Source organism: Diabrotica undecimpunctata, chromosome 7 (assembly GCF_040954645.1).
Source record: "Diabrotica undecimpunctata isolate CICGRU chromosome 7, icDiaUnde3, whole genome shotgun sequence".
Lineage (NCBI taxonomy): Eukaryota > Metazoa > Arthropoda > Insecta > Coleoptera > Chrysomelidae > Diabrotica > Diabrotica undecimpunctata.
The window spans coordinates 8,123,508-8,150,506 of NC_092809.1; the positions used below are offsets into that span (position 1 = coordinate 8,123,508).

The following is a 26,999-nucleotide window of genomic DNA, read 5'->3' on the forward strand; positions in this document are numbered from 1 at the left end:
GCTAAGGATAAAAAAAGGATGGGAGTATTGGCCAAAGAGTGCCACGAGAAAATGATAATTAAGTGGCAATGCTAGTGTGGTCGTTTGTGTAACCTAACCACTTTCTCCTGATAGGAATTATAATTTCATCTAAAACCAACATCTCTGCTTTTCTTAGCAGGTAAACAGGGTATTCAACAATAGAAACTGATCTCTTTGTTACTAGGAAGGGTTTCTATTTAACAAATGAAAGTTAAAAAGAGCAGCGAACATTTGGCGAATTATTTCGTTGTTAAAAAAGCGTGACAAATCGCTCGTTGCTTTTGGGATATTTTTAAGGCTTTTAACAAAATATATAGACATAGGCGGCGTGAAAGTAATTTTCTAAGGGGAATAATTTAAAAAAATTTTAAACATGCTTCAAGATTGGAACCAATTCAAAGAAATGCCTCGAATTCCGTAGAAATTTAATTTTTTTTATCAAAATGTCGTGATTACAAAATCAAATGCTTTAGCATAGTCACAGTGTAAAGATTATTATTTAGTGCTTGGTAAACCTTATGTAGTACAGAAAACATAGTATCTCTGGTACATTTATTAGATAAAAAGCCAAGTTGATTTCGTGATAGATCAGTTCAGAGTTATCAACTGGTCTTAATAAAGAATGAATTCAAGACCTTTTTGAAATTGGTTTGATAGGAAATGAGATACAATTTTTTGAATATAATTGTCCCAAGTGAGTTTTTCTCAACTAAGAAGGAGACATAAATATCTACTAAGGATGACCAAAGCGAGGAAGAGCAGAATCATAATTTAAGACGATTGTTCTTGTTTTATTGTCGTTTATTATCGACATTAGTGTACAGGGTGTCCAGAAACTCTCCTGGCAAACGAGGACCGGGGATTCCTCAGATAATTTTAAGACAATTTAAATTGTCCGAAAATTCTTTCTAAGGAAGCTAGAGCTCTTAAAGATGGCGCCTTGTAATTAGTTTTTTTTTAAATACCTCCAGAACGCTTCTATTTAGAAAAACGAAAACCGGTACGATTATTTTTTATCCTCCAGAATTGAATCTATTCCATTAATTGCGAATTTCTAGTACCGGTATTTTGGCGCCATCTTCAAAGAGCTTTTGCTTCCTGAGGAAACATTTTTGGACTAGGTGAATTGAATTAAATTATCTTAACATTATCTGAGGAATCTCCTGTCTTTGTTTGTCAGGAGAGTTTCTGCACACCCTGTATATAAGTATGAAAAAAGTAGAGGACTTCCAAATTCGTCATGATGCAGCTACCATCTTTGGTTTTTGATTCGTGAAGTATATTGAATATTATCCTCATTATTACCAGCAACAGTAAGTTTGTAAATTATTGGTTAGCAAAGTCCAATTAGGATGGTTAATATAAGCCAAAGATATCTATTATTTATTAGAAAGCTCAAACATTTAAGCTTTCATATTCCTTTACAAGAATGCGGCTTATTTGATCTTCCATTTATATTTATTTTAGGTCGACAAACTTCATCATAAGCATTAAAATACATTCGCTACATTGCATCCAAAAAGGTTAGGAGTTAAAAACGGCGCACAATAACCATTAATTGTTTTAACAAGCCTGGTAGTCGGTATACCAGGAAAATTAACACCAATTGAATAATTACTGTTATTGAGGTTGGTTTGAAAATTATATTTTACAAGGCCGGTATAGTCAAGAACAACTTACTAAATACAATACATACTTAAAGTGCATCTCTAGTAGTTATAGAAACATGCGACAGGAATAATCATTTACAGCTTTATTAACGACAGTTGATAAATATTGGTCAAGAAGAACTCTCCCTCATCGTGCATCGCATTTCAATCTAATCAAGATATCCTTATTGATTTATATTATACCGCCCCAACTCTGTCAGATCTTGAAGATTATATTTCATCATTTCTTGACATCAGCATTGTGAAACACTTGTATATTACAATTCTTCGTACTAAATCTTATATTATACTCAATATTTCAAATAATACGTGGCAATTTTAAGATATAATATAAGATAATAATATGTGGACGCTTTTAAGTCCAAGATTGATTGGTGTAGCATGTGCTTTTTACATTTCCTCCAAAAACATTGATTATACCTATAAATTGGATAGCAAATCTTCTATTTTGTGCTAAATGTATTCACTAACCATGAAGTACTCTATTGACGTAAGTAACACAATTTACATCGAAATACAGGGCGAACAATCACAGGCATTTGAAACGCATGTTGGGCTGCGACAGGGAGATGCGCTGGCGTGTCTCCTTTTCAACATAGCTCTGAAAAAGGCGGTCAGGGATGCCCAAATAGAGAACAGAGGAAATATTTTTAATAAATCATCCCAAATTTTGGCATATTCAGATGATGTTGATCTAGTTGCCCACACAACACGCAAGCTAGAAGAAATGTATACCACCTTGCCACCAATTCACGGTTGATAATTCTATCTTTGAAGTGGCAGACAAATTCACATACTTAGGCTCCCTGATCACCAAGGAGAACGTCATGACGGAAGAAATCAAGCGAAGAATAATCCTAGCAAACAAATGCTATTTTGGACTGAGTAGACATATGAGAAGCAGAAACTTAAGCCAAAAAACAAAAATAACCATATACAAAACCCTTATACAACCAGTGTTGACATATGGGTCGGAGACATGGACCATTTCCAAGGCAGATGAAAATCTCCTGCTTATATTTGAACGAAGGATCCTGAGAAGAGTATTTGGTGGCATCTGTGAAAATGGTTTTTGGAGAAGGAGGTACAACTACGAGATATATCACAGATATAAACATATATTTGGTGGTAAAGACGTAGTATCCTTTATAAAAATAGGAAGACTAAGATGGGCAGGAGATCTGGCAAGATCACAGCAGAACAACCCTCCTAGAAGAATTCTTATGCCACAACCTGTGGGAAGTAGAAGTAGGGGTAGACCAAAACTCAGATGGAGGGATGGTGTAGATGAGGATGGTAGACAAATAGGCGCAGCAAACTGGCAAAAGTTGGCAATGGATAGAACTGACTGGCGTAATAGATTTGGGAAGGTCGAGGCTCTTTTATAGGGCTGTAGCACCAATGATGATGAATACAATTTACAATTAAAACTGCAATAATTATATGCGACTTTTTGAGGCATCTCCTGTCTATGTTATTAGTGCCAGGAGACGTGTTTTTACGGACGTTACACATCTGCTTGACGGTGTCCTCCTGCACCGGGGCCATCGGATGAGGATGGTCCTCAAAGGGCTGTGGAAGATTAAAGAGTATCTTTTCCAATCTCGTCGAAACTACTTTTTGAAATTTGGTCTATCTGGGGTGATGAAGGTATCCTGGATTGTGATTATGAAAGCTTCGGCTTTGTCTAGTGGATTTGAGATGTGAGTTGGACTTTGAATTTTGTTTGTTTTAGTTTTTGAATCTTTTCCAGAATTTTGAATCTTCTTTGTAGTATAGACCAGCTGTAACTTGTCTCCACTGTTCTTGTTTCAACTTGTAAACCTCTTCTAGCCTTATTGATGCTAAGAGTCGCTTATATTCTGTTTTGATGAGTGGGTGTAGGAATCTTTTATACTCTCATGTGATATCCTAATTCAATTTCTCCCATGCAATTTCATGAATTATTTTTATATAAGAGTTTAGAGTTGTACAAGGAAACTATCGCCATGATTTAAAAGCTCATTTGTTAGTTGATGCTGTTCTGGGTATCTGCGGTTTTTGACTTTTCCAATTTTTTGTTTGTCGTTTTTTTAAAAATTCCTCTAATTAAACGAATTCAGGATTCTATTTTAATGTGTCCGATTTCCACAATATTTTTGATTTCGCTTTCTTTGTTGTCCTCTAATAATGCATGACACTTAATTCTGTTCATAAAAATCCATACGTTAATTACTGATAGATCGCTAGAACAAAAAGCACAAAGGCGCAAAAATAGTGTTACAGTAAAATAAGAACTTAAATCCGTGCGTAAATTGAATAATACCGAAGTAAAAATAATATCTAATGCTAATAAGTTTACACAACCTAAAATCAAGTAGAAGAACTCTATAACCTGATATTTGTCATATACGATCAGATATAAATGAAAATATTAATTACATAATTGTATATACAATGACTCTACCCGTAAGTTACTTCAAAAATATAATATAATTCTTTTGTTTATTAAATTCCGTTTCCCACCTGACATTTTGTCTACCGCCAATAAAAAAGACAAAAGTACGAGTACCTCCTCTCGGATAAAACACGATACTTTTAATATTGCCACCCAAGCTCACGATGCGATGTGAACAGTTGCATAACTCAAGTAAACGTAAGACAACACCGCCATCAAGCGGTTGATATTTACTTTGCAAAAAGTTTAATAGCTGTGAAATTGGGTTAAACGTCGACCGTTTATATAATTTATTAACATGCTCGATAATTTAATTTGTTTTTCTTTTTTTTTTCATTTTTTTTTGTTCGAACGACGTTCCACTGAATGTTTTTTCAAAAAGGGCAGAGGTTAATTACCAGACATAATTAATAAACCGCCTTTATCAGTGTGTCACTTTAAATACTATTTACATGAATATTCAACGCTTAAAAAAGTGCAAAATAATACATTCTTTATACATATTAATTTGGATCTTACATAGAACTATGTTTACTAAAGAGAAGCATGTAAAAAATTGCAGTATACAAACTAAGATAAATAAGAAAGGGAACCATTATCTACAACCAATAGAACTTTGTTCGAAATCAATTCAAGAAAATGCCAAATCTGTTCTAATTTACAAAGCCAAAATACGATAAATGCACTGAGAAGCGAATGGTGGTACTCTGTATTGAAGTTAAATCTTAACTGCCTTTCCTATTTTTCAGATTATCTAAAAACGAAGTTTACATAAACCAAGACTACTTTGAATTTAATAATCAAATATATACAAACAACAGTATAGGACTTATAATGGGCAATCCTCTAAGCCCATTGCTATCAGATATTTTTATGGATCATCTAGAGACAAATATTTCAAAACATCCCATATTCAAACAGTTTTTATATTGGTGGAGATACGTAGACAACGTACTGGTATGTTTCACAGGAACTAACAGGCAACTCGACCAATTTTTATCTTATATTAATTCACTTCATAGTCATATTGAATTTACAATAGAAACACAACAAAATCTATCCATAAATTTTTTAGATTTAAAAATTATCAGACTTAAAAACAAACATGACTTCTATATATTTCATAAAACTACCCATACTGACACGACTATACACAATTCATCATCCCATTCCACACAACATAAACTGGCAGCCTATCATAGTATGTTACATAGATTAACAGATATTCCGATGTCAAAATACAATTTTGAGACAGAATTAAATATCATTAAGCAAATAGCAGTAAACAATGGATACAACGAACAAACATTAATAAAATGTTAAATCAAAAACTACACAAGAAAGCCCTGAAATTAGTATTCCCACCACCAGAGAAAAAACCCATACCTTCTGCTCGATTACATACAGACAAAATATCAACAAAAATAGCCAAACACATAAAAAAGAAAGGAATAACACCAGCTTTCAGAACAAATAACAACCTAGGCAAAATATATTAAAAACAACAAGAGCCAAAATAAAAAACACTTACAGAGTGGTGTGTACAAACTTAAATGTGGCGACTGCCCAAAAACTTAGGTCAAACTGGTAGAAATTTTAATAAACGAATAGCAGAACATAAAAGGGCTTTCAATAATAGAAAAACAGATTCTACATACGCACTTCACCTTCTGGATCATAATCATTCTTTTACTGACGAATTTCAAATTCTTCAAATTCAAAATAAAGGCCTTAAGCTATCTTTGTTAGAATCTATGGAAATCAACCAATTAAAAAACACAGATATAATTCTGAATGACCCACTTGAAACAAACAGTTCTCCCCTCCTCAACCTATTTCATTAGAGACTATAAAGTGTAAACGCATGCCAAAAATAGATCACTTGAGAAAGGCAACCAGCCGAAACAGCTGTAGTGATAAGAGTTTAAAGTAAATTTTGTGGAAGTTTTGAAAACAAAGTTTTAAGTGTTTTATTGTTACATAGAATGAATTTTGATCAAGTAACGGTCGAATCCATCAATTATTTATCTAAAAACTTCTACAGAAAAACAGATAAGAAGCTACACAGCTAAAACGACAAGATGACCAAGAATCCCTGGGATAAGTTTATTACTAGACTTAGACACATATGCAAAAAAAGTGAAAAATAAGCGCATAAATATGCACTAATTTACCTAAAGAATATGCATTAAATATGCACTTTTTTAGAAAATATGTATTAAATGTGCATTGCTTTAGAAAATATGCAATAAATATGCATGTTTTTAAAAATATGCATACTTTCAATGGAAAACATATGAAGGACTTAATGTGAAACAATGACAAGCTTTGAAGGGTTTCTTTTTATTAGATTTTTTTATAATTTTATGTCACTCCTCAGGAGAGTAAACAAGCGGAGCTTATTTTCTGTCGTTTTTCTATAAGCGCAAAATCCCTGTCAGAGGGAAGGTGACTTAAACTTTTGTTCCTTCACTAGCTGGAACCATAAAGACATTAAAATCCAGTTTTTGTTTTGCCCGGGACAATTATCCGTGAAGAAAATGAGATGTTCTACTTCACCTATCTTTGAGCTCAGAAATTTTATGAGTATTGATGCAATTTCACCACTTCCTCTTTTTGAAACGTTTTCTGTCCAGACACACATATGACCAGCGTCTTCCGTACAATCATGGATTCCTAGATTATACATCCCTATTTTCCTGTCCAGTGGTTAATTTCGGAATCGGTAATGCTTGCTGCAAGTCAAACGATATAACACATGTCTTTTTATCAATAATTTTGGACTGGGTTGTTTCGCTCTTCAGTAATTGTTGCATTGTCTGAGCCTTACACTTGTGCAAGTTAAGTCTTGTTGTTAATTCGCTATAATCTTTTTTTTTCTGATTTTGCTGACTCTATTTGGATATTAATTTCTTCGCATGTCTTGCAATCTGATTTTGGTAACTTGAATCCAATATTATACTCGGTACAGAATATCTTACGGTAAGTATGCTCCTTAACTGGTTCAATTACCGCTTCTTTACACCAAAGGACATATCGATCCAAATAGAGACTGGCTACACTCATGTTATGGTCCAGGTAAACTTTATTCATGTTCTCTTGTCGCCTGTAGTGACTTTAATACTTTGGAATCGAATGTATGTGGTTTTTAACACTTATTATTTCCAAATCAGATATTTTGTTCATACGGTTTGTAGGTTTCCTCTGTTGTCTCTTTCTGGCACTAGATTTCCTTGTATCTTTTTGCGAACAATGTTGTTTACTCTGCTCTTAGAAGCTTGAAGTCCATGGATATTTAAAAATTATGTTTTACAGACACGTGTAGTTTCACCATTAACATTAATGGAGTAGACTGCATTGTTCTTTCTATGTGATTCTTGATATTTTTGCTTCTTTCGGTAGGATCTTTTCTTCTTAACAATATCTATACATCCGAATAAGTAGCTATTTTGTAACTCCCATGGACCAAGATTCCAAAAACTCGTTAAAAATATTGCTCTCGTGGCCCTGAAGCTTTTCCCTACACTTCTTAATGCAACTGCAAGGCGGTCCCAATTCTCGACCAGCCACATCTTTTTTTCGTTTTGTCGCTTACTTATGGTTGCCCTAAATTTCGTCGAATTTTTCTTTTTGATCTTGAATAACAGTGTTCATTTCTTTGTCTCCATCGACTAGTTGGAGTTTTGTCGGGTGTGTTTGGTTTTGTCCTTTTTCTTGACGGACCTTTATTTAGGAAATTACATACCGCTGTATTTTTATCACTTGAATCACTTCTAGATTGTACATAGTCAGGATTACGGTCACTGTTATCAAACGCCGACTCAACTTCAATATTTTTCTTGCTAATATCGTCAAAACTCATTTTTTAATGACTAATAGTCTCGTGTTTTTAGAACTTTCAACCAATGATTTAATTGTACTCCCTCCGTAACAATAATCCCTGTAAGTCACTAAAAGTTTCAGTACTCCTGATTCATTCCTTATACAATTTGTACGACTAATTATCAAAATTGCTTTACGCTTACCTACCACGAACAATATATTCGTGTTAGCTCTTCTGAAAACTGAAGTAAATAGATCACCACGATTGCTTCTTCGTTTATTACTTTACATGATACTTCTTCGAAAAACTATATGGTACCTACTTCTTCGAAAATCAATTTCGAAACCACTACCGTGCCCTAATAGTCATAACACGGTACGTGCATTCTGGGTACGACCATTTGTATTTGTTGTGGCAAAATAAAGCAACCGGCATGCTTGGCATTCTTCAGATGTGAATGGACTCTGCATTACCACTTCGTGAGCCATGATTCATGTTTCACGGTACACGGTGAATCTTCCAAAAATAAAAAAGATAAAGTTGTGCCCTGTTTTATATCAAGAAGGTATAGACAGATTGAATCACGGCTTAAAAATTTCTTGATGCGTCACAGTTAAGACTATTTTCTGTTACATTGTTTGGTTATAATTTATTAATGATTTCATTCATATATTTGTTTATTGTTCTACAATTGTCCGTATTGTTTTTACAATTTATCCTACTTCATAGTAAAGCTATTGTGTTTTTACTATATGTTGTCAAAAAAAAAGAGCAACAGAAAATACAATTCCAAGAGAAACAAAATGAAATAAAATGGTGTTGTTTGATAACGAATGCAAAGACGCTTTGGAGAAAACAAGGAGATCTAGGGAAACAATGCTTCAAAAAGGAAAGAAAATGGGACATGACTAAATAGTAAAATTGGAAACAAAATTTCCATCTTTAAAAAGATGGAAACAAAAATGCAGGACAATGGGGATACCGCTCACCAATACTATGGTATATACGCTTAACTTTGCAGACGATCAAGTATTAATGGCTCAAGATTATGACGATTTAAACTATATGGCACGAAAATTAATTGAAGGTATATGGGGTCTAGAAGTAAATAAAAAGAAAACCGAATACCTGTGCATTGAAGCAGAATAAAAAGATCTCATATTAGACGATAACACTACGATAAAGCACTGCTGTGACTACAAATACCTAGGTATCACTATTTTACAAGATGGAACATTAGACAAAGCCATAAGGGAGAGAAATACGTCAGGGAAAAAAGCCATCACAATGTTAAACACTATTTTATGGAACCAATCCATCAGCAAAGAAAATAAAAAGAGGATATATGAGACTATAGTATAAAAAGTATCACTTTATACAGCTGTGAGGTATGGCCACTGAAAGAAAGAATACTGTCAACGCTGAAAGCGACGGAAATGGATTTTTGGAGAAGAGCCGCAGGAAGATCTAGAAGAGAAAGGATTACCAACGAACGCATTAGAGAAATAATGGGAATCAAACGAACAATCACAGATGACCTAACAACAAAACAACTTACCTGGTTCGTACACATACAAAGAATGGATGAACAATGAATGCCAAAAGAAATACTAAAGTGGCAACCAGAAGGAAAGAGAAAACGAGGTAGACCGAGAAAAAGTTGGAGCGAAGGAATAAATAAAGAACTGAGAGAGAGGGCCATAGAAGAACATCTATGGAACAAGCGGTCTAAGTGGCGATTGGAAGTCGGAAAACGGCGGAGAACGTTATAAACCGACAAGTAGTAGTAGTAAATAGTAAAATGGAAAGAAGAAATTCAAAAAAGCCTTGGAGAAAACAAGGAGAGCTAAGAAAAAAATGCTTCAAACAGGAAAGAAAATGGGGCATACCTAAATAGGAAATGGAAAGAAGGGCGAAACTAGTCTAAGAGTAAGAAAATGAAAGTGCTTTGAAAAAAATGTAGACAAAATAGAAAATGAATTTATACTTAAAGATAGTAAAAGGTTATTCCAAAAAGTAACAAATAATAATACTACTGTAACCGTTTCAAAATTTATATTATGTATTAAATACACTCATGGACAAAAATATCGAATATTTAGAATTTTCCAATTTTTTTTGTAGTCACTATTATTTCAAAATAATGTTAGATTACTGATAATACTCATATAGTAGGCTGATGTACTCAACTGGTTTGAAATATTTTGATGTTTATTTTGACGTTTATTCAGTGGCTAGTGTCATTCGTACATTTTATCATAAAAATTGTGTACGAAGGCCTGGTCAAGGACGCCTAAGGTGCACAACCGCAATTATTGACCGTTTTTTGGTTCTTAATTCTACACGAAATCGTTCATTGACATCGATGCACCTCAGAAATGAGCTATTAAATGTTAGACAAGTTAATGTGAATTCACAAACAGTTAGACTAAGATCAAAAGAAGCAAACTTAAAGCCCAGACGCCCCACCAAAGTTCCTCGTCTTCTGCAAAATCATAAAGCTCGTCGTTTGGAATTTGCAAGAATACATATTTAGTGGAATATCGACAACTGGAAAAACGTTCTTTTTATTGATGAGACCATAATCCTATTATGGAAGCCAGATGGTCAAAACTACGTCTACAGAAGATTGGGGAACGATTCGCCAGCTGCAGTCTCGCCCAGACCGTTAGTTTTGGAGTTGATGGCATAATTCCTTGGGAAGGTATTAGTTGATAGGTACGTACCGCACTTGTCGAAATGATTGGACGGATGGCTGGTGATTTTTACGTTTAAAACATCCTGCAAAATCATGGTCATATGTTGGTTACATTGGATATGAAAGATTCACGTTAATGCACGATAATGCTCGACCACATGCCGCTGCCATAGTGAGTAATTATCTTGATGAGGTCCAAATTCGAAGATTGGATTGGCCACCGTTTAGCCCGGATTTAAATCCAATAGAGCACATGTGGATCACCTAAAACGCAGCATACGACAAAGAAATCCCGTTCCAAATACGATAGAGCAGCTTCGGCTTGCTGCATAGGATGAATGGAATACAATTTCCCAAGGATATGTCCAAAATTTACTTACAAGCATGCTGAGAAAGATGCAAGCAGTAATAAGAGCTAGACGGGGGAATACTTGTTACTGATCATGCACTTTTTTCACTTAAAACTACTTGTTTAAGCAATTTAAATTATCATTTAAGTTTAGAGTAATATAACCTTATTTACCTAATATTAAACATTCATTTTTTTCACAATTTTCTCCGCATAAAAACTTAAAATTGTTCATTAAACATTGTTAAAATAAACTCTATTTTATAATAAACGACTAGATTGACCAGAATTTATTTTGAAAAAACAAAAATTTGAAAATTCCAAAATATTCGATATTTTTGTCCATGAGTGTATAAATATCTCGAAAACAAAAATCATGACCAATTTGGTACCCAACCAGAACATCAGTATTGGTGGGAAAGAAATAGAACTCGTAGATAGATATAAATACCTGGGACATGAAATTATGATTGGCAGGGATAACCAGACTCATGAACTGAAGAGAAGAATCGGCCTTGGGTGGGCAGCATTTGGAAAACTGAGAGAAACTTTTAAAAGTGAGCTGCCCACATGCCTAAAGAGAAAGGTATTTAATCAGTGCGTCCTCCCAGTCTTGATGTACGGAGCAGAAACACTTACCTTAACAAAAGCAGCAGCTACCAAACTGAGAGTCACGCATAGAAGAAGGGAGCGGTCCATGTTAGGAATAACTCTGCGAGACAGAATAACCAACGAAGACATCAGGAGAAGAACCGGAGTGACTGACATCATCGAGAAGATAGCCAGACTAAAATGGAGATGGGCAGGACACATAGCCAGAATGACAGATGGGCGATGGACAAAGGTTATTGGAATGGAGGCCAAGGGAAGACAAGAGAAGCGTCGGTCGACCACCTACAAGATGGACTGACGATTTAAGAAGACTCAATAAAAACTTGATGAGAGCGGCGCAAGATAGACGGGGTTGGTAACATGAGGAAGAGGCCTATGTTCAGCAGTGGACTCTTGAGGCTGGATGATGAACCGTTTCAAAAGTGTCAAATTATTTTCAAAATAATAAAAGTAAAAGAAGTATCGGACGATCGCGCAAAACATGGAGTGACAACCTTCCATAGAGGTGATAGTTTGCAGAATTGCTTATAGAGAGAAAGAAGAAAAAGAAGAAGAATCTTACTATCCGGGCCTATCACCATTGGATACATTAGATAAGGATATCCTGAAACTGTATGTTTTCCAAGATAATCCCTTCAGTAATGGAGCCTACTAAGAACATGTAAAGTAAAGTAATAAATATAAAAATAAAAGTGTTTTTTTCTCTCATAATTTAAAGATTTTTAGAGAAAGTATCCATCATATTATTGGTAGTTTATGCCTTCCTAATATCTTACATAACATAATCGAAACGAGTAAATTTTTCTGTTACACCATGTACAGCGCATACTTTCGTTTTATTCATTTTTTGTTTGCTGTATATTGTCTCTAGACGAACTAAAGAGAAAGAGAAAACGTGAGAGAGCACTACAATGGTACCACAATATTGTACCTCAACAGTACGTACTACAATGCTTATGACGGTAATAAGGAAATGGAAACGAAAATACTTCAACAGATTTACTGTCTAGTGTTTCATTCGTAATTGGATGCATGTTGCGATTCAATATAATTGAAAGCTTACAACAAAAATCCGAGTTTAATTATCAATAACTTATATAGGAATATTCTAGGTTAAGAATGAAAAGACAAAGAATTTTTTTAAAAGTTAAAGAGAGGCTTTGTAGTAAAATAAGTAGTTTCTTTGTTCAAAATATGTTGTATAATATAATACTACTTTGCAAAATACGTATTCACTTCCTATTGTTTTTAATAATAAGTAATTTTACAAGTAAACTCGTAAAATAGGAAGAAGATTAAGAACATCTACAGGAAATCCCCAGCGGTCTAACATCTTGATCCGATGACTTGGCCAGGGAGCTACGGAAAAGATGCTTAGTCACTAAACTTCTATGTTAAACGTGACACTTAGAGAAAGCATTTGATAGAGGCCAAGACATACATTACTATTTCAATGCTTGGATTTACCTTATGAACACCTACATCAGTCTACTGACAAATCTTTACTACAATCAGACTGCTAGGTAGATCTGGAGGTTTCAGATAAAGTTCCTATTAAGCTTGGCGTCAGACGGTGATGTGTTCTATCGCCGATGCTGTTTAATGTCTTCTCTGAATCAGTGTTTGAAATAGCGTTGAATAATTGGTTAGCGAAGGGGTTAAAATTGGTAAAAATCATTAATATCATGAGGTATGCCGATGATAACACTATAATGGCAGAGAGTATATATGTTCAAACTCTGTTGACTACAGTAAACAATAAATGCAATGGAAAGGGCTTAACGATCATCGCAAAGAACACAAAAGGAATGGATTAATTATAAAGTTTATTTTTGCGTAGAAGTCTCTCGCTGAATACATGTTTAAGAGTATTAAAGTGGTACGTCTGGTTCCCTTTGATTTATAGATGTGAAATCTGGACTTTGTAAGTGAAGAATCTAAATAGATTAACAGCGTTAATTGTGGTGTTATCGTGGCATGTTGAAAACCAACGAAGGTTCACTAGAATCCATACACAAACACCGAGAGATGGTAAACACCATTAAAATAAGAAAAGTCCAATACTTTGGAACTGGGTCGGTCGAAAACAACAGTCCTAACTGCGTAATATTATACATGGGATAGATCCAACAGTGGAGGAATTATTTCATATAATAAAGTAGCCACATAACGCTGGCTACGACCTTACTATTGCTTGTATTGCATTATGTTGACTTACTGCGTTGAGGATTCATGATATTCAACTGCAGTTATGATCTCGCACTGGTTGCGAAGACGAGTCAGAAAACGGACATGGCTAATGCAGCTAACACAGCCCTGCGTCGCATTAGTAGGTGGATCAGAAAGAACGGTCTACAGCTAGCGCCTCAGAAAACTGAGGTGTTAGTTCTCAAAGGGAGCCAGGAAAAATCATCTCTTCGCTTTATAGTGGAAGGTTTGGAGGTTGCACCGGTTAAATTGATTAAGTATCTGGGAGTCTTGTTGTCGGAAGGACTAAGGTTCGGAGTACACATTCAAAAGACGGTGGAGAAGGCGAACCGAAATCTGGAGGCGTTGATACGGCTGATGCCAAACATTGGAGGCCCAGGTAGCACCAAAAGAAAGGTGTTAAATGGAGTTTTCCAGTCGGTGGTAACCTACGCTGTCCCCGTGTGGTGTGGCGTACTAAACACTGCGAAATACGCTAAGTTGATGGAGACTTCGCAAAGGTGAATGCTCCTCAGGGTATCTAGCGCATATAGGACAGTTTCAAATGATTCTCTATATGTCATTGGGGCGGTGATACCGATCGTTTTGTTGTGCAAAGAGCGAGCGGGGGTGTACGCGAGGAGGATGGATGTAAATATAGATGAAAATGAGAGAAAAAGAACGGTAGTAGTGTGGGAAAGAGAATGGGCGAATGATAGTGGAAAGGCAAGATGGACGAAGGAGCTTATTCCCGATCTGAGGCCGTGGTGGGAATGTAAGTTCAGGAAACTAGACTACTTCCTGACTCAGTTTCTGACCGGACATGGTAGTTTTGGCACCTTCACAAATAGAATAGGCAAATCTGCCTCAGCAGACTGTAGTGTTTGTGGGGTACCAGACGCTCCCGCCCACATTTTTAACCGCCAGCGATGGGCAAATAAGAGGGGAGATTTCGAGAGGCGAATGGGTTTTGGGCTGGATGAAAGAAACGATGTAAACATAATGTTGAGAGGAGTAAAATAATGGAGAGAAGTACACTGTCTGATTTCTGAGGTGATGAAGAAAAAGGAGCAGGAGGATGGAGGAGGAAATTGAGCCAGGGATCTGAAATTTATGGTTAATATTATTAGTTTATGGCCTAACGCCTAACGTAGTTGTTCATTGAATGGCAAGACCACCTCCCTTGAACGGTGATTAAGGTTTTAGCCGGAACAAGGTTAATCCGGCACTACGCTGGGGTCTTCTGGCGGTAGTATCCTACTCGGCCGAAAGATGCCAGGATGTCGTGTTGTTGCGTGACGTAGATATCCAAAAAAGATTTCTCCCACTGTTGCCTGTCAGAATTCAATGGATACCTTCTTAGGCTCTTACTGGAATCTGGCAATTAAGAAAAATAGCTGGTAGCACAATTATGATCAACAAAAATAAAGTTAATAATTTGTAAATAATAGTTTTTTTTTCGAACTCAAAACTAGTAATAAAAAATAAATAAACTACAACATTTAAAATATCAAATAATCCTAATAGATGATTTTAACTCAGCTTTTTATTTGAAAATATATTTAAGGATGTTGTACTAGTAGTTGTGTTTATCTGGAATCTTCTCTCTGGTTTGCATTGACGGTATTTTAATATGAAACAACGATTTGAACCATGATCAATTATTTGACCGTTAAAGAATTTCAGCCATCTTGTCCCAGTAATTCTTTAAAATGGGGTCACTCCTAGACAAGCAAGTAGACACATCGTGGGCTGCGATATATTTGTTGTTGTCATATTATAATATAAACATTATGAAGTAGTATAACAGTCCTAGCTGTTTCAGTTTCTGCCTGAAACAAATTATCAAGAAAAAGTCTGATGAATATACGTCTCTAACGAGGGTAAAGTGTAGGTCAATATATAGTGCGGCATTAACACCTTTGTTGTGATCACGACAAATTTTATCATTATATTGTTTGCCTACCAGTCCTACATAATTGGTACTATAGATTTTTATATTTCGACTCGTCCAGCGAAGACTGTACTAACACAATTTTTAGCGTTTTTTAGTTACACCCCCGAAGAATTATATTACCGTGTTATCTTTTAGTTAATTTCACCATGGTTAGGCAACCAATTTTGCTCTTCGATATTGTACTAACTTAGTATATCCTTACATTTTCCAAAGAAAAACGATGATTTTTGCAGAAATCTTACTGATGCCACCCGGCTGTCGCGGAAGTTATAACGTCTTTTGACGTGACCCGTCCTTAAAGAGTTACATAATGAAATTTTTTTTAAAACAAATTTTAAGACAGTTTCCACACCACCCCAAAGATATGTCTTGTGGCGCGTTACTTTTTTTTTTAATGGGTATTCGCCAAGAACCATATTGTCCCATTAAATAAAATGAATAAAACACTTAAACAGTATAAAACAAAACAAAATAAAATCCTATAAAACAAAATAAAATTCTATAAAAACAAAATAAAAATAATTTTTGATGTAACAAAACATTGTACTATTCTATTTAAACACAAACACTATACACACTTACTATGTTCTTCTCGTTTTTTTTTGGTTTTGGTTTTTTTATGCTGATGTTCCTACTAAACTATTAGAAAATATTATTCGCTGTCTAAATCTGAAGATGCAGTGCTGCTATCGCTGTCATTATCTTCACCACCTGGTGTAATTATAATTGGCTCTAGTAAAACTTCGACATGAGTGTCAAGTTCCCTCATACGATGTTCTTCTTTAATTATGTGGCCCATACATTTAGCCCATTTCTCTGGAGTTACATGGAGGATTTCTTGAATTAAAATTTCCTTAACCTCATTTAATTTAAACATTTTGTTATTGCGTGCTACTTCTCCTTTCACTTGCGCCCAGATAAGTTCAATGGGATTAAGTTCGCAATGATAAGGTGGTAGACGTAGAACTTTGACACCATAATCTTTTGCAGTTTCATCCACAGCATATTTAAGATATTCACTTTTCCTTAACCGTGCAATGTCAAGTAGCTGAATTTTGAGCATTGATTCTTCGTATGCAATCCCCGTTTTCTGTAAGCCATTCTTAAATTCTCCCTTTCCGCCATGCCGTCGTCGGTAATTGTTCTAGTCTGCGGCTATGATATGGCGCATTGTCCATAACAACCACAGACCCAGATTCCAATTTTGGTAAGATTCTCTTAAACCAGCGCTCAAATACTTCGGAAGTCATTTCTTCATGATAATCACCTGTTTTTTTCGACTCAAATTGAAGCAAACCATCATCAAGGAACCCTGTATCACTTCTTATATGGGTGATGATTAAACGCCGTCCCTTTACCGATGGAGCTTTTAATCCTGTAGACCAGCCTTCTATAAATGCTTTGCGTTTACTTTTGACATTTAAATCTTGCCAAACTTTTCCAACTGTATGACCTTCGTTAATCCAGGTTTCATCCAAATAATATATTTTGCGTCCAGTGCTGCGACATCTTGGGTAAGGAGTCATCGTTTTCGAGCTCTTTTTTTCGAGGTAGTTTTACCTTTTTAAGTATATCGTATACCTAAGTATACGATAAATACAGCTAACGGATACTTTTGTTAAACTGCTACAAATTTCGACCGCTTGGCTAACATTTAATGCCATTTTTCTGCCGACAATTCCTTCATAAACGGTTTGTATCATTACCTTCTCTTCGGACGTTAAGATTTTCCGTCTCTTTTGCGGCTTTTCATTTTTGGAATCAACATCAGAATTTTGCTGTCTTCTCTTGGAACAACTCGGTTTTTCGTCCATTGTATTTCAATAATTACAGAATATAACTAAAAATTTACTATAAAACGACAAACTGTAACACTCTTGTTATCAATAACACGTTTTATCAATACTACAAAACAGTATTGACAAAACAGTATTGACAAAAATAAGTTTACAAACTTATCACATAAAATATACTCACAAAATGCAACACATGCACTACCCATAGAAACGCCAATGTAAATGAACCATCGGTTATGTCTTGATGGGCATTTCTTCGGCGAAAAAATAATAAAAACTAGTTTTACAGCTATTTCTGGGTCAGAATTCTAAATCGGAGCTTCCTCGCTAATTTCAACGTTGCCAAACGATTGAAAAATAATGTTTTAAAATATCGATTTTTATTTTATAAATTTAAATATGTAACGAAACGGAACATATAATTAAAATTTATTTCATTACAATTTTGTGCTTAATTTGTACTATTGAAAACATCATGTTTTTTGGTATTTTTATGACGGTAATAACCGCTGCGTGGAAGAATACAGGTTTTGTATGACCATAATTACTACTTGTGAACAAGAATTGGCTACACTGTACGACAACTTCTGGTCAAGTCTATTATAGAGAAGCACAAATAAATATACTACTTTATACATTCTGTAATTTCTTATGAGGAAACGCAAATTGTAATTGAGAAAACCATGGGTAGTTTTCGAGGGCCGCTGTGTACATTTGAGGATATTCGGCGTTAAAACTATGAAATCACTCTTCTAAATTGAGAATTTCTACTATAGATAGATAGATCTTTATTTACATAGGAAACCTAATATAGATACAATATTGATAAAAGTAAAACGTACGACAAAAGTAAAATTAAGAGTATTATATCATAATTCTTAGATATGTCTAACAAGTAATCATATCAGACGTATGAAATGACTCTTTGCTGACTTTAAAAGTATCTCTTCCTTTCGCCCACGCCACGCCTAAAATGTCTGAAATGAAGAAAAGCTCAATGTAATATAAGTAGCTTATTTTAACTTTCATATCTGGAGTTTATTCAAAACTGGTGGAGGATATCAAATGTCTGTAAATTTTAATAAGTAAGTGTAAGGGTGATTTGGAATCTTTTGAAAGACATGACTAAAGAACTTTTTAAATTAATTTCAAAGTATATTCATGCTGTAAGAATATATTACCAGGAAAAATAATTTTCTAAATTGAATGGAACATGTCTTTTTTTAAATAATTGTCTGTATTTAATTTCTTTGAATATTTTTCTAGGGACTATTCAAGTATTACGTAAATACTATAGGGAGTGGGAGGCTTTACTTTGCTTATTTTTGATGGCATGGGGGCGTCATAGATTGTGATTACGTCAATAGTAATTATTTACTTTTTTACACATATCGCCACTCAATATGTGGAATATGCGAAAAAAATGTAGAATAATGAACTCGAAAAACAGTTAGATAGACTTCTTGCTTGACAGAACACTGTAGATCAGAATTGCGTATATCGCCGACAATCTCTCTGATTTAAAAACGATTTAATACCAAAATCCATCCTCATCATCGCCCAGCCCACTGCTGGACATAGGCCTCTCTCATTTTTGTCCATTGTGCTTTATCTTGAGCAATTTCCATCCAATTTCTTTACATTTTCTTGAGATCGTCAGACCAACGAGTAGGTGATCTTCCTCTACTTCCTTTGCCTAACATTGCTTGGATATTTCTTTATTTAATTTTTATAGTTCGTAGGCTGTAGTTTCCGTATAGCTTCTCATTTCTCTTCTTTTCTGCATTAGTTGCCTGGTATTTTGGCTAATCTTCTCTTCTTTTTGAGTTCTAGGATGGAATTTGTTTTGACTCTCAAGTAAGGCATTTGTTAATTTATTATTTAAGTCGTTTATATTATTTTCTGTGTCAAGACTACTAAGTGTGTCGGAAATACAAAACATATTAGATTGACATCTACTATCCTTTCTGACTGTTTTTGTTTGTGATACAAACTTATGTTGTATAAATGTATTTTATGGATTCTTTAATGTAAAAAATGGACTGCATAATGTGATATACCTTTTTATCGTTGTGGTAAAAATGAAAACCACTTGATGATACCACGCAGTAAAATTTTACAACTATTAAAAAGAAAAATGTCGTGATGTACCATATTTAACGATATTAGGAAAATACATATTCATGCTTGTCTCTCAGTCTTTTAGAAGTTGGCAAACAGTCTACGTGATAACTTGATCAAACTTTCCTACATTTAGCTCATTCGCGTTAATGAAAGCAGTAGCTTATGAGAATATTACTGGTAGTTAAAGGAATTTATTCACATTTGTAGACGTTTGGATGTCTACTTGTTTGGCCATAAACTATAAACTCAGACGAGATTTATATATTTTACTTAATTAATTCTAAGAAAAAGGAATTTACACAAAAAATATATCTACAAGTATATATCAGAGAATAGATGACTTAAAACTGTAGTCTGTATAATGAATTGGCTGCGCGTGTGAGTCCATTTCAAACCGGGTAGTAGAAATAAATGATAGACTTCTTCTTCTTTCTTTAAGTTCCATCTTCTATCTATGTTTGGAAATCATCATGGCTATGCAGACCGTGTTGACCGCCGCACTAAATAATTAACTAAACACTCAAGTTTTCTTCTTTTGATAGTCAATATTATTTCAGCTTCATTTCCTATTCTTCTAGTAACTTCTGTGTTTGACATTATTTGAGTCCATGATATTCGTAGGATCCACCAAAATTCAAATGCGGCCAACTTATTCAGATGCTTTTGTTTTAATGTCCATGCTTCCAAGCCATAAAGAAGAGTATCAGCGAAGCATTCTTAGGCATAGTCCTAACCTTATATCCCGACAACAAAGAAACTTTTTAACTTTAACGAATGATGCACGTGCTATTTCAATATGTGCTTTAATTTAGTTTGATCTACATTTGATGTTATCCATGTTCCTAAGTATTTGTAGATATCCACACTCTCAATTACAGTATCCTCAATAATCAATTAGAAGTTTACATCTGCTGATTGAGTCATGGTCATGTATTTAGTTTTTTTTCAAATTCATCCTTATCCGTATTCATGACAGCATTCATTAAGTCTGTGCATTACGTTCTATAAATCATTGTTGTTATCCGTCATTATTACTGTATCGTCTGTAAAACGCAAGTTATTCAGAACTTCTCCATTGATAGATATACCTTCTATTAAATCTGAGAGCGCTTTTTTAAATACCGCTTCACTGTAGACATTGAAGAGTAGTGGTGACAGCACGCAACCGTGGCGAACTCCTCTCTGTATTTTGATATCTAGGGTGTTCTGGTTGTCAACTCTTACCTTGGTAGTTTGATTCCAATATAGATTAGATATTATTTTCATATCACGACTGTCAATATTTTTGCTTTTTAATATTTCTATAAGCTTTTTATGTTGAACCTTATCAAAAATGCCTTTTCAAAATCTACAAAACATAAGTACATGTCCTGATTAATATCCATGCACCCCTGGGTCAGCACATACACGCCGAACAAAATATCTCTTGTGTCTATACCATTTCTAAAGCCAAATTGTGTATCACTCTAAAGCCAAATTGTGTATCACTAATTTCATATTCAAGAATTTTAACAATTCTGCTGTAAATTATTTTCAAAAATGTTTTAAGTGTGTGACTCATTAAAGCTATTGTTCTGTGTTCTGAGCAGGATATTACAGTTGACTTTTTGGGTATTTCCACAAAGGTCGATTGCAGCCATTGTCTGGGGATGACAGACTTATTACAATCTATTTATTTAGTTAACTGTCTGTACTTTATAGGTGACCTGATGATGACCAGAAAACTGTAGTTTCCTGGTAGAACTGTAGTAGAAATCAGGAATTTCCATTCCTGATTTTAATTAATGTTAAGTCAATGTTAGGCCACCATATACCAATTAAATTTAACAACATAGCAGGAGTAGGGTACAATAGTTTAAAATGATATAAGACAAAGTTGACATTTTTTAGCATTTATAGTCAGGCAAAATAACATGCAACTAAATGGTATAACACGTAAAAATATATTGACTATTTATTGGTTGTTAGAAAACAACATAGAAGCAAAAATACTCACACTCTTCTTAAAATGTTCGATATCGATTTATGACAACTTGCGTAGTCAGTACTACAGAAAATTATGAAAAAAGATAATATGAACCTTGAGAACCAATACAATGAAAACATTGCACAAACTTAATGTTGATGTTGAAGTGATACATCCAAGATGGCGGAAAGTAAAAATGTGCCGTCACCTCTCTCTATAGTAAAAGAGGTAGATTTTGAAGAGAATACATTTAAATGTTGTCAAACTAAGCCTAATAAAATACTCGTTTGTATAGTTTGTGGAAATAGTTATCACATCTCATGTGCCGTGAAAAACAAAGTGAAATTCTTCAAGATAGGAGATTCACGTGTAATATGTTGCCAAAATAGTGATGGTCAACCCATCGAATCATTTAGTGCCATAGCGATAGAAAATCAGTGGTTAAAAAGGCTGTTAGCTGAAAAAGATGATAAGTACAATTTATTATTAAATAACAATAATCTATTCAAATCAAAAAATGAACACTTGCTAGAAAAATTAAATTTATTGAAATCAGAAATAACCAGAACCAGAATCTCACAAAAACCCAACTCAACTCTTAATGAGGGTTTAATAAAAACTCAAGGTAATGAAGATAAGACGGCCAGTGTCCCTTTGACTAATTCTAAATACAAAACAAACAATGAAACTGACTCAAATAAAAATTTTAATGATAAAAACACCAAACATGTTGAAAGGAATTCCAATATACAGGGCACTTCAAAAATTACTGCAAACAAATTAAATGCACAATTAAGGGAAATTCAAACCAAACAAACATGTGACTACATTACAAATTTAGTTGTTGAAAATGAGGAAAGCACAAAAATAAATCTTAATCATATCACAACAGGGAGTTCAGAGAATAAAGCCGACGATGAAGGATATCAAATTGTGACAAGACGCAAGAAAATAATGGGAACTGGAATTGGTGATAAGGATTTCCATGGAAAATCCGAAAAACCAGACAAAAAATTGTGGTTATTCATCTCAAAAGTTCCGGATAGTGTAAATGAGGACCACATCAAGAGTTTCATAATAACAAAGACAAACTGTGAGAATATACAAGTAAAATTATTACCAACTGACCACAAAAGAAGAGATAATCAATGTTTTATGATAGGTGTACTACCTGACTTAAGGGAAGAAATTTACAATCCTGCTTTTTGGCCGAAAAAAATTGGCATTGAACGATTTAACTTTAGGTTAGGAAGAAGATTCTTAGATCGAGAGCATCATAATAGAGGTCTGTCAACTGGAGAAGATAGACCAGACTCATTTTTAGTCAAGTAAATCCAAGAGAAACGTTACTTTTATCATCACCAAATAGTTGTTTAAAAATATTGCAACTGAATGCTCAATCTTTGACAAATAAGTTACTCAAACTTGAAGTCTTAACATTGCAGGAAACACCTGATATAATTTGTCTATCAGAACATTGGTGTACTGAATGGATACAACATCGCCTCTTATTTTTGTCGAAAGTTCCATATCCATGGAGGATCCATCATCTACATCAAAACTGATATTAAATTCAAAACATTAGATGTATCTAACTTTAGTGAAGAAATGGTGTGTGAGTGCTGTGCGATTTCTCTGTTTATAGCCAATAGGAAAATTTGTGTTATTAGTGTTTATCGTTCGCCATCAGGAGAAGTTCAGAGTTTTCTGTGTAAATTACATAATATACTGGAGCTATGCAGTAAGTCATATCATGATATTTATATTTGTGGGGATCTAAACATTGATTATCTTGTCATGTCTAATAATAAGCAATCTTTTAACGAGTTTTTAGTAAGTTATAATCTGAGAGTCACATCTGAGGCTCCTACAAGAGTTTTCGTAGATAAAGTAGGTAAAACATCATCTACAAAATTGGATTACATATTGACAAATGTCGAACCACATCTTTATAAATCAAATGTGTTCGAGGGTCACTTCAGTGACCATAAAGTATTTTCACTTAGTGTAAATTTGCAAGCCAATAAAGTATCGAAAAAAGATAAAAAACCCATCAGTTACAGGGATATGTCAGATGAAAATATGCTGATGTTTAAAGCAGGGATTTCTTCTACAGTTTTTGATGAAGTTTATTCACAATTGAATGTTGAATATGCCACAAATTCATTTGTTAGCATTTTAGATTACAATCTAAATTTATATTGTCCAATAAAAACACGGTATAAAGCACTCAAAACAAATAAGGCTACATGGGTAACAAATGAGGTAAGACACGCTAGTGAAAAACTAAAAAATCTACACTGGACAGCAAAAAATATAGGGAGTCTCAAGTCTCAAGATACCTATAAACAGGCAAAAAAAGAATATAATTCTCTATTAATAAATACTAAAAAAAACTTTCATAGTGACTTAATTAATCAATCTTACAATATACCAAAAACAATTTGGAATTTAGTAAACAATGAAACTGGTAGGCAAAAGAACAGGTCTGATATTATTCTACATTATGATAATAAAATTATTACCAAGTCTTGTGATATTGCTAATTCATTTGCCTCATATTTTGCTACAATTACAGAATACAATCTTCAAACTCATTTTGGCACATCGTTACCTTCTTCTTGTACTACTTCAAAAATGTGTAACAAAACATTTTTCTTTTTACCCGTAACTCCAATTGAAATAAAAAATATAATCGATCAACTAAAAAATAAGCCTAGTACTGGTATTGATAACATATCTGTAAAAATAATAAAACTGATAAGTGATCATATATCGATTCCTTTAACCCATTTAGTTAATCTCTCAATAACAACCAGCCAATTTCCATCCATATTTAAAATGGCAAAAGTTATTCCAATCTTCAAAAAGAATGACCCTCATGATATTTCAAATTATAGACCAGTATCTGTCCTTAGCATAATTTCAAAAGTAATAGAGAAGGTTGTATACAACAGAATGTTAAATTTTATAGAAGAATACAATTTATTAACTCCAACCCAACACGGCTTTAGATCAAAAAAGTCAACACTCACGGCTGCATGCAGCTTGTTTGAGCGTATTTATGATGAATTGGATAGTAGAAACCACGTGGCAGGACTATTTTTTGATCTATCACGTGCTTTTGACTGCTTAGACATAACATTTATTCGCAATAAATTATATAACGTTGGTTTTAGAGGGATATTTCTAGAATGGATAATAAATTTCTTAAGTGACAGGAAGAGTGTTGTTAAGATGAAAGAATCAAGCTCAGAACCATACACGACAAATAAAGGAGTACCACAGGGATCCGTGCTGGGACCATTATTATTCCTAATTTTTATTAATGACCTACCAGATCACATAAGGGCACTTATAATATCAATGTTTGCTGATGATACCTCGTTAATAGTCTCTGCACGTACACTAGAGGAATTAAAAATGACAATGAAGACTGTTGTTGACTGCTTTATACGCTGGTGTAATACCAACAGACTAATATTAAACATTGACAAGACGCAAATTATTTATTTTCATTCATACAACTCATCTAAATATGACTATATCTTAACCATCCACGATAGAAACAATATGGTATCTTCCACTCACTCTACAAAGTTTTTGGGTGTATTCATTGATTGTAATCTCAAATGGTCAGAGCAAGTGAATTCAGTGAACATGAAATTGAATAAAGCTTTTTATGCTATATCTAGAATTAAAAACACACTACCCATCTCGGCATTAATGAACGTTTATTATAGTCTTGCTTACAGCCACATGTGCTACAATGTAATTTTGTGGGGGAACTCAGTAGATAGTAACAAAGTGTTCATTAACCAAAAAAAAATTATCCGTAAAATTTTTAATTTGGATTATCAACAGTCCTGTAAACCAGTTTTTATTAAACATCAAATTTTAACTTTCTACTGCCTATATATCTATAAATCTTTACTTTATGTCAAAGAGGAAATCAATACATTTCCAGTAAATTCAGACAATCACTACTACAATACAAGAGGTGCTGAATCTTTACGAGTTCCTAAACACAGAACATCCAAATTTCAAAATTGCTTCAGATATATGGGACTGACCTTATACAATCATTTGCCAAAAACTGTGAAAGAAATACCACTTATCTCTAAATTTAAAAAAAATGTTAAAGATTTACTCTTAAGAAAAGCATATTATTCTATAAATGAATATCTTGAGGACAAACTGCAATAGCTTCATATTTTACTTGTAAAAATGTTATTTTATATATTTTATGTTTTGTCAATTTTTTTTTACTGTGAATATTGTATTATACACATTAATGTTTTTTATACCAAATTCTGTAGTGACGTATCCTATACATTTACTTTGAATGTCTTAAAGGATCAATAAAGATGACTATGACTAATGTATGTATGTTTGGATATCTAATAAAAAAAAAACGAATAATATATAAATAAAATAATATAAGCATTAGAATTAGACATGCATAAGTTTAAAATCACAGGTAATCCTGCTAAAGACCAAACCATAGACTGTTGTATAGTCGCTGTCATCATCCAGCCTCAAAAGTTCACTGCTGAACATAGGCCTTTTCGTCGTATTTCCAACCCCGTCTATATTGCACCACTCCCATCCAGTTTTTTTTTTCTCTGAATTGCTTGAAAAAGCAATTATACAGCAGAGTAAACAAAGTTAAATGTGGCAACTGCCCAATAACTTACATCGGTCAAACTGGTAGAACTTTTGTCAAACGTATAGCAGAACATAAAAGGACTTTCAATAATAGAAAAACAGACTCTACCTACGCACTTCACCTTCTACATCATACTGATACTAAGTTTCATCATTAGTCTTCATCAAGAAATCAGCATCAATTTTTGTCGTCGATATTTTCTAAAGATTTTTTCACACCTATCTTAAACCTTAGGTTTTTCGATTTATTGGTAACTTTTTCTATAAAAATCACTATTACAACTATATAGAGATACCTTACAATTTAAGTCCATTTTAGTATATATAATTTCTTATTACATGATTACGGATTCAGTAGATCAATTTAATAAAATTATATTTTCTCTTGTTCCAGATGAACCCAGAATTCGCTCAGGAACTTGGGAAGAGCCGACATGTGAACATAGAGTGGCGCCCCCGCTTACTCATTCCCGTACCCTGCAACACACTGGTTCTCAGAGGAGTTCTGAGGACAGTTGGTGTTCGGGGTCCGATCCAGAACTGTCTTCGGACGAGGAAAGCGATAGAAGCGCCGCATCCAGTACTAGGTGAGTAGCTATTATCGTGTAATCGTACAGTGTTACTAATTGTAACTTAACTAAAGAAAAATAATAATATTCTAAATGCATATTGTAATGTTAAAGTCAAACGG

General features: G+C 34.0%; 1 protein-coding gene across 5 annotated transcripts in view; it reads left to right on the plus strand.

The window, feature by feature from the left end:
* The window catches only part of LOC140444943 (rho guanine nucleotide exchange factor 10), an 807,510-nt gene that overhangs the window by 737,695 nt on the left and 42,816 nt on the right, over window positions 1-26,999 (plus strand). For all 5 annotated transcript variants that reach the window (XM_072536652.1, XM_072536653.1, XM_072536654.1 and 2 more), the window contains one exon: window positions 26,703-26,895. In XM_072536652.1, the coding sequence (XP_072392753.1) occupies window positions 26,703-26,895 (193 nt within the window). The remainder of the gene's footprint in view (window positions 1-26,702; window positions 26,896-26,999) is intronic.